Raw genomic sequence first — 12,722 nt, forward strand, 5'->3', positions numbered from 1 at the left:
TCACAAAGAGTTGGACATGACTGAAGCGACTGAACATGCACGCGTGTATAAACGTGTCCACTAAAATAACTAGTACATCATTTCATTTTTTAATGCCCATTTATTTAACATGTTTATCATGTTTAACAGCAGATTTACCTAAACTTCATCTATACAGTAAATTTAAACCAAATAAAAATGAATGAAATTTTGCGTCTAAACGATAATGCTAGTATTCCAAATTAGAAAATGTATAAGCATTGACAAAAGTGCCAGTCATCATTTTTAAAATTTCTAAATTATATAGACTATAGAACACCACATAATAATTCTTCCTAGGAGCACTTTTCTTGCTATTAAAAAGCTCAATTTCCTTCAGAAGAAATGATTTCAAATGTACTGATACGTACAGTATTAACTGTGGAACATTTAATAAACCTGCATAATCATCACTTTATAAAGGATATTCTACATATGAAAAATAGACATTCTACATATGAAAATCTTGGGATGAATCATTTGGTATAGTTGGACTGCCCAACAGATTGGACTTTTATCAGTTAAAACAAATTAATTATGAAATTTGAGACTGAAAAAAGATAAAATTTTATGATTTTTTAATAATTATGTTAACATGCTTCTGTCTTTCATATACCAGTTATTCCTTTTGTACCTGCACAGCATCTTTAACCTTGGGCTTATTACTATGAATATAAGCTCTGCATTTCACAGCACCCTTAAGGTTTACAGAGCCGCTGCAGATCTGGACCATGGCTGTGGATCTGTGGTCTGAATTCAGAAGCTGAAAGACAAAATCTGTTTAAGTTCTAATAGCCAATGATTATTAACTATATGAAACATTTAAACATTATATAAGTCATTTCATGAAGCAAGAAGAAATTTTTAACTGACCCAGGTGTCTGAAAATATTCTTCATAAATTTTTAGAAGGCCTTTATATTTCTCCTTATAAATTATGTTATTTTCTGAGTATTTTGAACATACTCTGAAATCAAATACACTACATCTAAATTTTTCTTACTAACATAACTATCTATAATACCTATATTCTTTCAATATGTTCATTAAACATATATTATTTGCAGATAACTCAGATAAGTACTATTACGACGAAAAGATGTAAAAAGAAAACATGATCTAGGAACAGAAGGTATGTAATTCAAGAGCTGCAAAAAAAATAACTGAAATACAGAGCAGGATGTGATAAATACAGTAAAATTATAAGCAACATATAAACATTCATTTGTTTATACTTTTAACTCATAACTTTCATAAATCAAAAGTAATGTTACAGACTCCGCAGGCCAACTGTTTGTCACCAGAAAACTTATCAGTGATCATCACTTTCATCTCATAGACCCATTCTTTTCTAATCTAAGTAGTATTAGTTCATGCTTGGCTTTGAGCTTTCTCACAGACATTTGTAACCTTATCATTTCAACAAGTGCCAAAACAAGGAAAGCAGTGAAACTTCAAAAGTACTACTAGAGATCTGTATAATCATAATGGAAACAAAAATCATGATTTAAAAAGAAAAGGATGTGGTACAAATATATATTCTAAGTGCATGTGAAATAAACCATTCAACAATAGATTTCCCTGGTGGTCCAGTGGTTAAGAATTCGCTTACCAATGCAGAGGATACAGGTTCAGTCCCTGATCTGGGAGGGTACATGCCACGGAGCAACTAAGCCCATCCGCCCCAAAGACTGAGCCCGAGCTCTAATGCCTATTTGCCATAACTACTGAGTCCACACGGTGTAACTACTGAAGACCTTGCACCTAGAGTCTATTCTTCAACGAGAGAAGCCCATGCACTGCAGGAGCAGCCCCCACTCGCCCCACTAGAGAAAGACCACGCACAGCAATGAAGATTCAAGCACGGACAAAAATAAGTAAAGAAATAATTTGTTTAAAAAAACACAATGGAGTCAATTCTGAAGAAAAAAGACAACTCACACAACTTAACCAGTGCTAACTGACTATGTGCCGATGACTCTAATGTAATTCAGGAGAAGGTTAATTCTTTTTTTCTTTAAAGAATTTAAGCCTAAAAACAGTCAAGGGTCTTGGTAAAAAATCTGTCACAGGCCAAACAGTTCAGAAGGTTCCAGGTCTGCTCAAAACTGTCAGTCATCAAATGAAGCAACAGGGTGACAATGCTGGTACTCTTTGGAATAAGCCTCCTATGATACTTGTAGAGATCACTGATATATCAATAAATGGAGTGGAGGAGGAGTGATCAGCTCCCCTCATCCACTAAACATAACTCTACTGTAGAAGAATAATGCCCCATTTTACATATTTAATATCTAATTTACGGTACATATATTAACACAGTTGCAACATATATATTATATATGCATATTTTACACATATATTACATATGTATATGTATAATAACATATATCTTACATATCTACATATTTATATATGTATACATTAGAACATTATTTTCCAAAATTGACTAGACTGTATATATAAAAGACTATACACATACACACATATCAAGGAGAAGACTTTTTAAAAGATAAAAGGACTTGATTCACTCTTTTTTGGTGGAAATGTATTTGGGTTCTATAAATGTCAACCCATCTTGGTTTCTTTGGACTTCGGAACAAACCAGCTAGCAGACTTTGAAAAGCTAACCTATTCATAAGTGGAGGAACTTCTGTGATGCTGATATTATATTCTGGAAAAGAAAAGATCCCTCTGGTTACAGTAACCAAGTGAAACCTTACGAAAATGGTAACATTTCGGCTACATCTTAATGTACAGGTAGGACTTTGACAGTCTGGACAATAAAGGAAAAAATGGCACTGATAAGACAGATAACTTGGGAAATACACAGAACTTTAAAGGTATGGAAAGCATACATCTAAAATAGTTAAGTTAGAAAATAATGAAAAGGCATGCTGAGGCCACAAAAAGCCTTGAATTAGAATTCAAACTAGTACATATAGAGAAATTGAGGAATTTTACACAAGGGGAGTAACACAGCGTCTGCCCCTTATGCTGCTGCTGCTGCTAAGTCGCTTCAGTCGTGTCCGACTCTGCGCGACCCCATAGACGGCAGCCCACCAGGCTCCCCCGTCCCTGGGATTCTGCAGGCAAGAACACTGGAGTGGGTTGCCATTTCCTTCTCCAATGCATGAAAGTGAAAAGTGAAAGTGAAGTTGCTCAGTTGTGTCTGACCCTTAGCAACCCCATGGCCTACAGCCTACCAGGCTCCTCCGTCCATGGGATTTTCCAGGCAAGAGTACTGGAGTGGGGTGCCATTGTCTTCTCCGTCTGCCCCTTATACACACTTAATAATTGGAAAAAAAAAACTAATAAGTAAATGAACAGTGAATGAATGCAAATTGTGATTCCGAAAGGATAATCTAAGGTAATATATAGGACAGATCAGAAATATGAAAGATATCCCAGGAAATATACAAACAAAGGTATCAGGATTCAGAGAATGAATCACTTTGGATAAGAATAAATTGAAAGAGAGAGACTAAGTTCCTGTGATGAATTAGGTAAAACAATTAGGTTGTAAGGCTAATGGCAACGGGACCATAAAATAAAAGATGAGCTATGCTGCAAAGAAAGAATCAACAAAACTTGATAGAGGGTGATTGGGAGAAAAGTGGCCTCAAATACTTATTGACTACTTATTATATTAATATATAATAAATTATCTCATGATATTATCTTCTACTCTTCTATATTCCCACTCTCCAGACACTTTCAACTGTAACTTTATAACTGAAATGATTTTAACTGAATTGTTTAATAAACAAAGAGGTCATAAAAGTATAACTAGTAAAAAGCATACAGGTAGAGGAATAAACTTAAAGAACACTTCTAAAAATGCTTTTAAGGTCCTGAGAAGAGAAACTGAGAAATGTTTAGTGGCATAAGTCCGACAATTTAGTAATGCTCTAATGCTAAATACAAAGAAAGAAAAACAGCAATGAAAGCACCCTCCTGTGACAAATGGCTTTTAGGTCTACTTTATTAAGTTTTAAAAAAAAAATACAAGTCCTGGTAGCATTTCCCTGTTTCAACATTTTCAGTATAATATTGAAATGAAAAGTTTTCTAAAATCACGGATGTACTTTATATACTATCTAGCTTCTAGGATAATTTCAAGCAAGACTAAAATCAAACATATACATACTTTCAGGAATTAATTATCGAAATTTAAATTTCTGAGAAGACATGTGTAAAGTAAAACAACAATATAAAAATAGAAACCTTGCTAATATTGTGTGATTTTTACCAAATCAGAGATATAGATTTGCTTCAAATTAGGTATGTAACACCTCTTCACTCTACTGCACACATCTTTTAAGAATTACAACTTTGCTCACAAAACTTACCATACAAAATATTACACACACGTATATATGTATATATACATACACATATATACATTTTTTTTCTAACTGCTAGCTACATGATGTCAAAATTTTAATAGTCTTGAGGCAATAGACTCAAATAGATTTTATTACAATAAGTAACTTAGGAATAAATTCTTGGAAATAACTTTCTTTGAATGGAACCTTTTTTATAGTTTCTTTTACATTTCAAAAATTTTTTGACTCTCTAATCATAAGCATGACAAGAGAAACGGGGCTTCCCTGGTGGCTCAGTGCAGGAGACACAGGTTTGATCCCTGATCCGGGAAGATCCCATGTGCCATGGGGCAACTAGGCCCGTGCACCACAACGACGGAGTCTGTGCTCTAGAGCCCGGGAGCCACAACTACTGAGCCCATGTGCTGCAACTACTGAAGCCCGTGTGCCCCAGAGCCTCTGCTCCACAGCAAGGAGAGCTATTGCAACGAGAAGCTTGTGCACTGCAACTAGAGAGAAGCCCCCGCTCACCGCAGCTAGAGAAAAGCCCATGCAGCAACAACAAAGACCCAGCACAGCCAAAAAATAAATAAACAGTTAAAAAAAAATGATTTCATTAAGCTTATGCTAAGAAATACTGCATTTTAATTTTAGATAAGGAGTATTAATACTTACCAACTGTGTTAGCACTCTAATATCAAATGAATGATTAGCTGCTTGAGTATTTCCTCTAGAAGATTTTTTCTGAAATGACACAGAAATTAAAAAATTAGACTGTTGAGATTGGAGTGGAACATAAAAGATAATTTAGGAGCTATCCAACATACACTGAGAGGGAAAAACGTCTTACTATTTGTTTTACGTTAGTCTTTTCTATAGATACATTAGTTTGTGTATTCTATAGTCTACAAATTTAATGTATACTCTTAAAAACCACTCATCTCCTATTTTTATTCCTCTAAAGCAAGCATTCACAAACTATGCCTATGGATCAAATCCAAACTACCTCTAGTCTTTGTAAATAAAGTTTTACTGGAACACAACCAAGATTGTTCATGTACATATTGTCTGTGGTCACTTTCATGCTACAACAGAAGAGCTAAATAGCTGTAAGAGAGAATATATATGGCCTACAAAGCCTAAAATATTGCCTACTTGTTTTTTTACATTAACCTCACTGAGCTCTGCTCCAAAGGGAGAAATCATCAAAGTTCCTCTTCAGACCAAAGATATTTTAGAAGGCCCCCCATTCAGACCCCCTATAAAATGGCCAAACTTCGTATGTAAACTGTTACCAGGGTAGAACATATGAGTTTAGTTCTAAGTAAGCAGATTGCAAAGTAGAAATCAGATACAATTTAGATGACAACCTCTCCTGCAGGTTTCAAAATTCTTATGATTTCAGAAATAATCTCCTATCATTTTCTGAGATAATCACGTGCCCCTTAGTTTCAAAGACCTTAGAAATAAGAAGTAGATAAAAAGTTGGTTTCATGAAGGCAAGGCCTAAATAACTAAAGATAAGTCATCTTTTATTTTTCCTTAAGCACAAATAATTTCATAAGATGATTTTCTCTTGACTCACCTGTCCTTCTAATAGGTCACAATCTTCATCTTTAACTTGCCCATTAATCAAATAAATACCATTTTCTATCTGCTTGGCCCAGCGTGCAAGTCCATTCTTAAAAGAAACACAACACGGACATCTTTCAGATACGATGCCGTCTCAATTAAACTCCCTTGAGTCTACTTTTTCCCATCTAGTACATTGAAATATTAATGATAAATATCCCTAAGTTTCAATAATGTGGCATTCAGCATCATAAACAACAAAATAGTATATCCCCAATTTTTGGTACCTTCAGTTCAGTTCAGTCGCTGAGTCATCTCCGACACTTTGCGGTACCTTACCCATATTAAATAATAGTTTTTCTAATTTTTTCCCAAACTAACATACATATCACAGATCTAGGTGTCTTAATAACCACAGTCTAATAAAATTCAGTAATTCCTGTTAAAAAAAGTAAGAAAAGAGAAAGAGCCTCAAACAAATATATAAAACAGTATTAAAGAGGAAACAATAAGCAAGCTCCATTTACCTCCTTCAACAGGAAAAAAGAAGACAAAAAAAGCTATGAACGAAAGAATGGTACAGAATTACAAAACCTAACTGGAAGAAGGAAAACAAAACTAAAGAAGAAGATAGTTCCTTGTGCTATACAGTGGGACCTTGTTTTTGTCCATTCTATTTATAAAAATTTGCATCTGCTAATCCCAAACTTTCAATCTATACACAATATCCTATGTCAGATCATAATGGAAAAGGATGTGAAAAAGAATATAATATATACATGTATAACTGAATCACTTTGATGTACAGTAGAAACTGTTGTTCAGTCACACAATCGTGTCCGACTCTTTGCAACCCTATGGACTGCAGCACGCCAGGCCTCCGTGACCCATACCATCTCCCAAAGTTTGCCCAAATTGATGTCCATTGCATCAGTGATGCCACAGTAGAAATCAACATACTGTAAATCAACTATATTTCAATAAAAATTAAAAAAAAAACAACTAGAGATGAAAACAAAAAAGACCAAACACTGTATCTTCTTACATAGTTATATTTTACAATGTACATGTGCTCAGTTGCAAAGTCATGTCCGACTTTGCGACCCCATGGACTGTTGCCCACCAGGCTCAGACTTTGTCCATGGGATTTCCTAGGCAAGAATAATGGAGTGGGTTGCCATTTCCTTCTCCAAGACAAGGGACATATTACATGTTAATTAACAAATATTTATGGAGCATTTATTATTATGCTAAATATGATGACATTGTCCCACGTCTAAATTTCTAATCTGGCTGGACTAACAAACTAGTTACCTGTAATAATATTATAATTAGAATGCAATTTCGAAATTATAAAATAAACAGCACAGACAACAGGAATAAAGGTAGAACGTCTATTCAGCAATTACTAAAGAAAATTCGTTTCACTCTGATACCTTAGTATTTTCCTCCAGAGTATAGCTGACAGAAGTAGTTGACAGTGGGACATGAATATTAATGTAAACTGTGCACTCTAAGGAAAGCCATGAAGCTGATAGTCCATTTTGATACTTCCAATCTGCCGGTTTTGCAGAACTCTTTAGCAAAGGGGAAGAAAACATAAAATACATGATTAACGTAAAACACATGGAGCAATAAAACATCATAAAATCTACAGCCTAGTAATTCATACAAGCTGTTATCCAACATATTTAGCCAAATTTCTTCCTCAAAGAGCAGTAAGTAAGAACTAAATAAAAATAAAGCATGCATTAAAAGTTCAGTATTCTTCAACACATCCCAGGCAATCCTGGCAACTCCCTCCCCCAGTGAAAGGCTCCTTTAAAATTCTGGCAAGTCCTCTGGTCCTGTAGTTCTCATCTGTAGCTTCATCAGAGTCGATTCTGAAGCTTCTGATGTGGCATCAATAATCACTGAGCAACTACGAGGTGCCAGACGTTTTCCCTTCTGTCCTATCCCTGCTAACAAAATACTGCAGCTCCTTTTCACTCTGTTTTTTCAACATGTTAGCAAAGGATTAGTTTGGATTCCTTTGAGTACAGTTTGTTTACTATGCACTGTGGCTGCCACAAGCCTAGACACTCTTACTACAAGCCTCTCAAATATAATACTGGACCCATAAACAAGATAAGGAGAGCTTAACAAAAATATTCTAACAATAAAACAAAACATAAATTTTCCTTGTCTGCAATGAAATTAACCATATTTCAAAATAAAAAACTACGGGTGGTTGTGGACATCAATAATAAGAGAGAGCATTGAGAATTATTAAAATGAAAATTTGATTTTCATTTCAAAATAGTCTGCAACACAGAAAAGTCTTTATAAAGAGAAGTTTTTCTTACCTTTGGATCATGAATATCATAAGTTCGACAAAATATTCTTTACTAATTAAGGATAGAAATAACCAAAAAGGTAAAAATAAAAAAGCAATTCTTAATAATCCCAAAAAAAAAACCATCAAAAAATAAAAACAAAGTATATGTATCCAAATTTTCACAAAATCATACCACTTCATGGAATGACACTTAAAAGATAGGTATACACACACACATATATATGCATGCATGTGTTTGTGCAAATATATATACTTTTATACATATAAATTCCTTTGACTAAAACACTTCTGATACTTTATTTCCTACTGTTTATAAATCCTGCTCATCCCAACGAATAGAATGATAGCTCTTACAAAATTGTCCTCATAAACACACCCTTTTTAACAAACAGGATTGCTGTTCTGAATGGATTCAAGCCTGGGAATGTTTATTGGGTCAAAGGGTCTGTACAGGAAACATTCTAGTTAAATATCAAAGGAGTTAAGAGCTCAGCTTCTGCAGGAATGACCACTTATTTGAATTTTGTCTTTGGCAGGTCCTAATTTACTGGACCCTTACATTGCTTCACTCCCTTGGCAAGACTGCCTCACGCTTGGGAGGTACTTGCCCTGCTAACATGTAGAGGAAAGAAGCTAAGAAGGCCCTATAACTGGCTTTAGTGTCACCTATCTTGGCCAAAGTCACAAAAATTTCCAGCTCAGTGTACTGTGCTTTGAGTTGAACATTTTATCTATAGGAACTGGAGATAAACAATATAAAAGCACTACTTTGCCTAAGCTGTACCTCTCTGCAGGGGACCTAGTGTACTTTAATGGACAGGGATAGACAGCTGCTGAAGAATTCAGAAGGCCTAGTTCCCGCCTCCTCTCTCAAACTCCTTACAACATGAGACATGATTAACAACTATTAACACTATTCTTATTGGCAGTCCTATTTATGTGTTATTTACAGAAAACTTATAAATGATTTAAATAAACATTTGGGTAAAAAAGTTGCAGGAACATTATATTGGTATCCTATACTTTAAAACATTAACACCTAAATAAAAGATACTTTTTTGTAGAAGAGCAAAAGTGAAGTATCACTCGTTCTGAGACCTCCTCTTCTGTGAAATTCCACAGTCTCTTTTTATTCACAGATTTTTCCACAGCAAATACTAGCTGAAAAAGAGGAACACACAATTGAATGCAAAATAAAAGACAAAAGGAAAGTGCAGAAAAAGACAATTATAATAATCCTAAGGTCCCATTTAGCTTTAAAATTTCATGATCCTATCATTAAATTTTCTTTCTTTTAAAAGAAAGAGTGCAACTGATTATTAATCATTTGAATTCCATTTTTAGAGATAAATAAAAATTGGGCATTAAATAAAAAAACATAATTCACTGTCATTCATGATCAACTGAACCCAATTTGTGGCAACTGAGCTTCCCAGGTGGTGTTGGTGGTAAAGAACATGCCTGCCAAGCAGGAGACTTAAAGAGACACGGGTTCGATTCTTGGGTCAGGAAGATTCCTGGAGGAGGGCGTGGCAACCCACTCCAGTATTCTTGCCTGGAGAATCCCCTGGACAGAGGAGCCTGGTGGGGTCCATAGGGTCACAAAGAGTGAGACACGATTGAAGTGACTTAGCATGCACGACTTAGCACACATGCAACATTTAAGTGAAGTATGAAGATTTTATTTAATTAGAATGAGAAATGATAAGTGATTTTTAGCCTAAAAAAATGGAGCATGTCACCCATTTGGCATTTCTTATTTAAATGTCACAAAAGATGTAAGGCAATATATAAGGGTACATAAAATACAGTAATAACACAAATTATAATTGAGAAAATCAGAAATAATGACATAAATCTATGCCACAGATAAGAATGATAAAAATGCATACTTGATATGGGGAGAGGGCTCATAAATTTAGCTCTAAGCTTTCTAAAAATACTGTGCACAAAGCAACCTAATCTGTTCCCTAATTCACATGGTCCATAAGCTAAACAGTTGACCAGAATAAGCACAACTTTCTTGATAATGATATCAAAAGAAATTTCTTCAAAGACAGTATTATGTAATACAATGAACAAAGCTCTCTGCAATGGGAGACCGTGACAAGTTTTACAAGCTTACTTCATATCATATCTTCAATGCAGGCCAATGGAAACAAAGTTAGGTAACTAAAACGCTACAGTTTCTGAAACAGCATTTCTAAAATCTTATATGCTTCTTAGAAACAAGAGATGCAGAAAGCAAGAGGAAGGAGGTTCTGTCTCTCTCTAGCACTGAGTCTACATTCAACCCATTCAATCCAACGCAAACCACAAAATGATGCATAGCAGATGCTATTAAATACATACAGGTTTTGGGGATTCTGGTGGGTTTTACACTTCTCAAGATAATGAGGTCCCCTTCTCTCTTGGGGTAGAAAACAACTTTGTGAAGGCTTATCTGGATTTTTAAAAAAATATTTATTTGGCTGCTTTGGGTCTTAGTTGCCCTGCAGCATGTGGGATCTTAGTTCCCCAACCAGGTATCAAACCTGTATCCCCTGCATTGGAAGGCGGACGCTTAACCACTGGACCATCAGGGAAGTCCCCTTATCTGGATCTTGAGTACTAAAAGAGATGCAAGCTGGCTGCCCAGAGCTTGCTTTAGGTTTGGGCTTAAGAGGAAACTGTTTGTGGACCCTTATATTTACTGGTAAACTATGTTACCCAATTGACTGACAAGGAATTAAACAAAAAGTAAGTGATTCATGATAGATACTCTGTCCAGAAATAAAGAATAAGTATCTGATTGCTGTTACTTTATGTCTTACTCTCAGGATCCTGAGAGAACTGAAGAGATGAAGAATTACAAAACATTAATTTCACATTAAGACAATCACGTGGAACTAAATGGGAGCGCTAGCAGAATACTGCTATTGCACAATAAAAATTGTTAACCCACTATAACTTGTTTCACAATAGCAAAAAAATTATCTTTAAAATAAGGAATATTTTTAAAATACATAGCTTTGATTGAAAATATATATTGACATATATTACACTCAAGATACTAAGCAATTGGGTGGAAAAGGCTGTTTTAACATAATCCCATCATAGAGAATTAATCTAAATGCGCCTAGGATCACTGTAAACATATACAATCAATTAAGATGTAACTTTAAGAATTTTTGATATTTCAGACTTACTCTACGCAGGGTATTTTGAAATTCATTTCCCATTTCTAAAGCTGTAATAATAAACACTCCAAGAACTAAAAGTCCCCCTGGTAGCATCCTGGATACCTAAAAACAGAAATATAGCATTAGCTAACAAAGGCATTTGACATTATATGCAACTTGTGTTTGAGAAACTAAGTATTAGATCAGCAAATGCCTACCGAGTACCAACTATATGCACAGCACTGAGGTAAGTAAGGGCTTTGAAAAAAACGGTTAAAATATTGAGAAATATTTTAACCAAGATAACCAAGATGAATGGGGTGTCATTATGTACACAATCTTCCTAGAGTATTCTTAGCTTTCTACCTTAAAACTACCTTATAAATAAAACCATTTAATAATGGAGAAGAAATGGCAACCCACTCCAGTATTCTTGCCTGGAAAATCCCATGGACAGAGGAGCCTGGTGGGCTACAGTCCATGGGGTCACAAAGAGTCAGACACGACTGAGCGACTTCACTTTCACTTTAGCTACAGCAATAAATGAACTTCTTTCTCATAAGATCAAAAGACTGAAATCTCTCCTAAATTTTTCAGCGACTTCCACTATCAGCTAAATAAACAAATTTTATCTTAGGCTGGTATTCTAGACTCTCTAAAATCTGAAAGATCTGATATGCAGAGCCTTATCTGATACTACTTCCCATGAAATATTCAAGTGTCAATCACAAACTTCTCACTCTTCTCCACACATACGGCTAGGTTTTCTAACTCTATACCTTTCACTCAGCCTGGAAAGACTTTCTCTTGCACATCTACGTGTCGGAACTCTACTGAGCACCTCAAAGTCAGTTTGAGGAAGCTGTCTTCCTTGATCCTTAGATCTTCAAACTTATACAGGATTTCAGTGTAGTTTTCCCATGGAGCTTATCACATGAACCTGTGCTATGGTTATGTGTATACCATACTTGCTGATCTGGGAGCTCCTTAATAGAAGAACTTAACTCTCAACTACCTCTGTATTCCTATAATATTCAGCAGAGTCTGGGATTTGAAGAGAGGGAGTCCAATTTGAAAATCCACTGCTTCCTACTGTTTAGATTTACCTCAATTTTTAAAATCTTATTGATACTGGGCATTTATATTATTTACAGTTTTTCTGTCCTCTTAAATAATAATGGTTACTCTTCAAGTGGATAACAAGGCTAAAAAGTTATACATATTTTTCAGGATTTTGAAACGTACTACAAGTTTGTCCTTTATAATATCTGATTTTCCTTCCATATGATTGTGGCTAGTTCCTCAT

General features: G+C 35.0%; 1 protein-coding gene across 2 annotated transcripts in view; it reads right to left on the reverse strand.

The window, feature by feature from the left end:
- Positions 1–12,722, reverse strand: part of ODR4 (odr-4 GPCR localization factor homolog) — a 36,267-nt gene that overhangs the window by 14,903 nt on the left and 8,642 nt on the right. Inside the window, exons 4-10 of one of the 2 annotated variants that reach the window (XM_081492189.1) lie at positions 11,444–11,539; positions 9,310–9,416; positions 8,263–8,299; positions 7,354–7,494; positions 5,931–6,026; positions 5,021–5,089; positions 653–781 (exon numbers count right to left, since the gene is read on the reverse strand). In XM_081492189.1, the coding sequence (XP_081348315.1) occupies positions 653–781; positions 5,021–5,089; positions 5,931–6,026; positions 7,354–7,494; positions 8,263–8,299; positions 9,310–9,416; positions 11,444–11,539 (675 nt within the window). The remainder of the gene's footprint in view (positions 1–652; positions 782–5,020; positions 5,090–5,930; positions 6,027–7,353; positions 7,495–8,262; positions 8,300–9,309; positions 9,417–11,443; positions 11,540–12,722) is intronic. The other variant, XM_081492190.1, reaches the window with a different exon arrangement.

The sequence above is a fragment of the Giraffa tippelskirchi genome, chromosome 5 (assembly GCF_054371585.1).
Source record: "Giraffa tippelskirchi isolate mGirTip1 chromosome 5, T2T-mGirTip1v1.2.pri, whole genome shotgun sequence".
Classification (NCBI taxonomy): domain Eukaryota; kingdom Metazoa; phylum Chordata; class Mammalia; order Artiodactyla; family Giraffidae; genus Giraffa; species Giraffa tippelskirchi.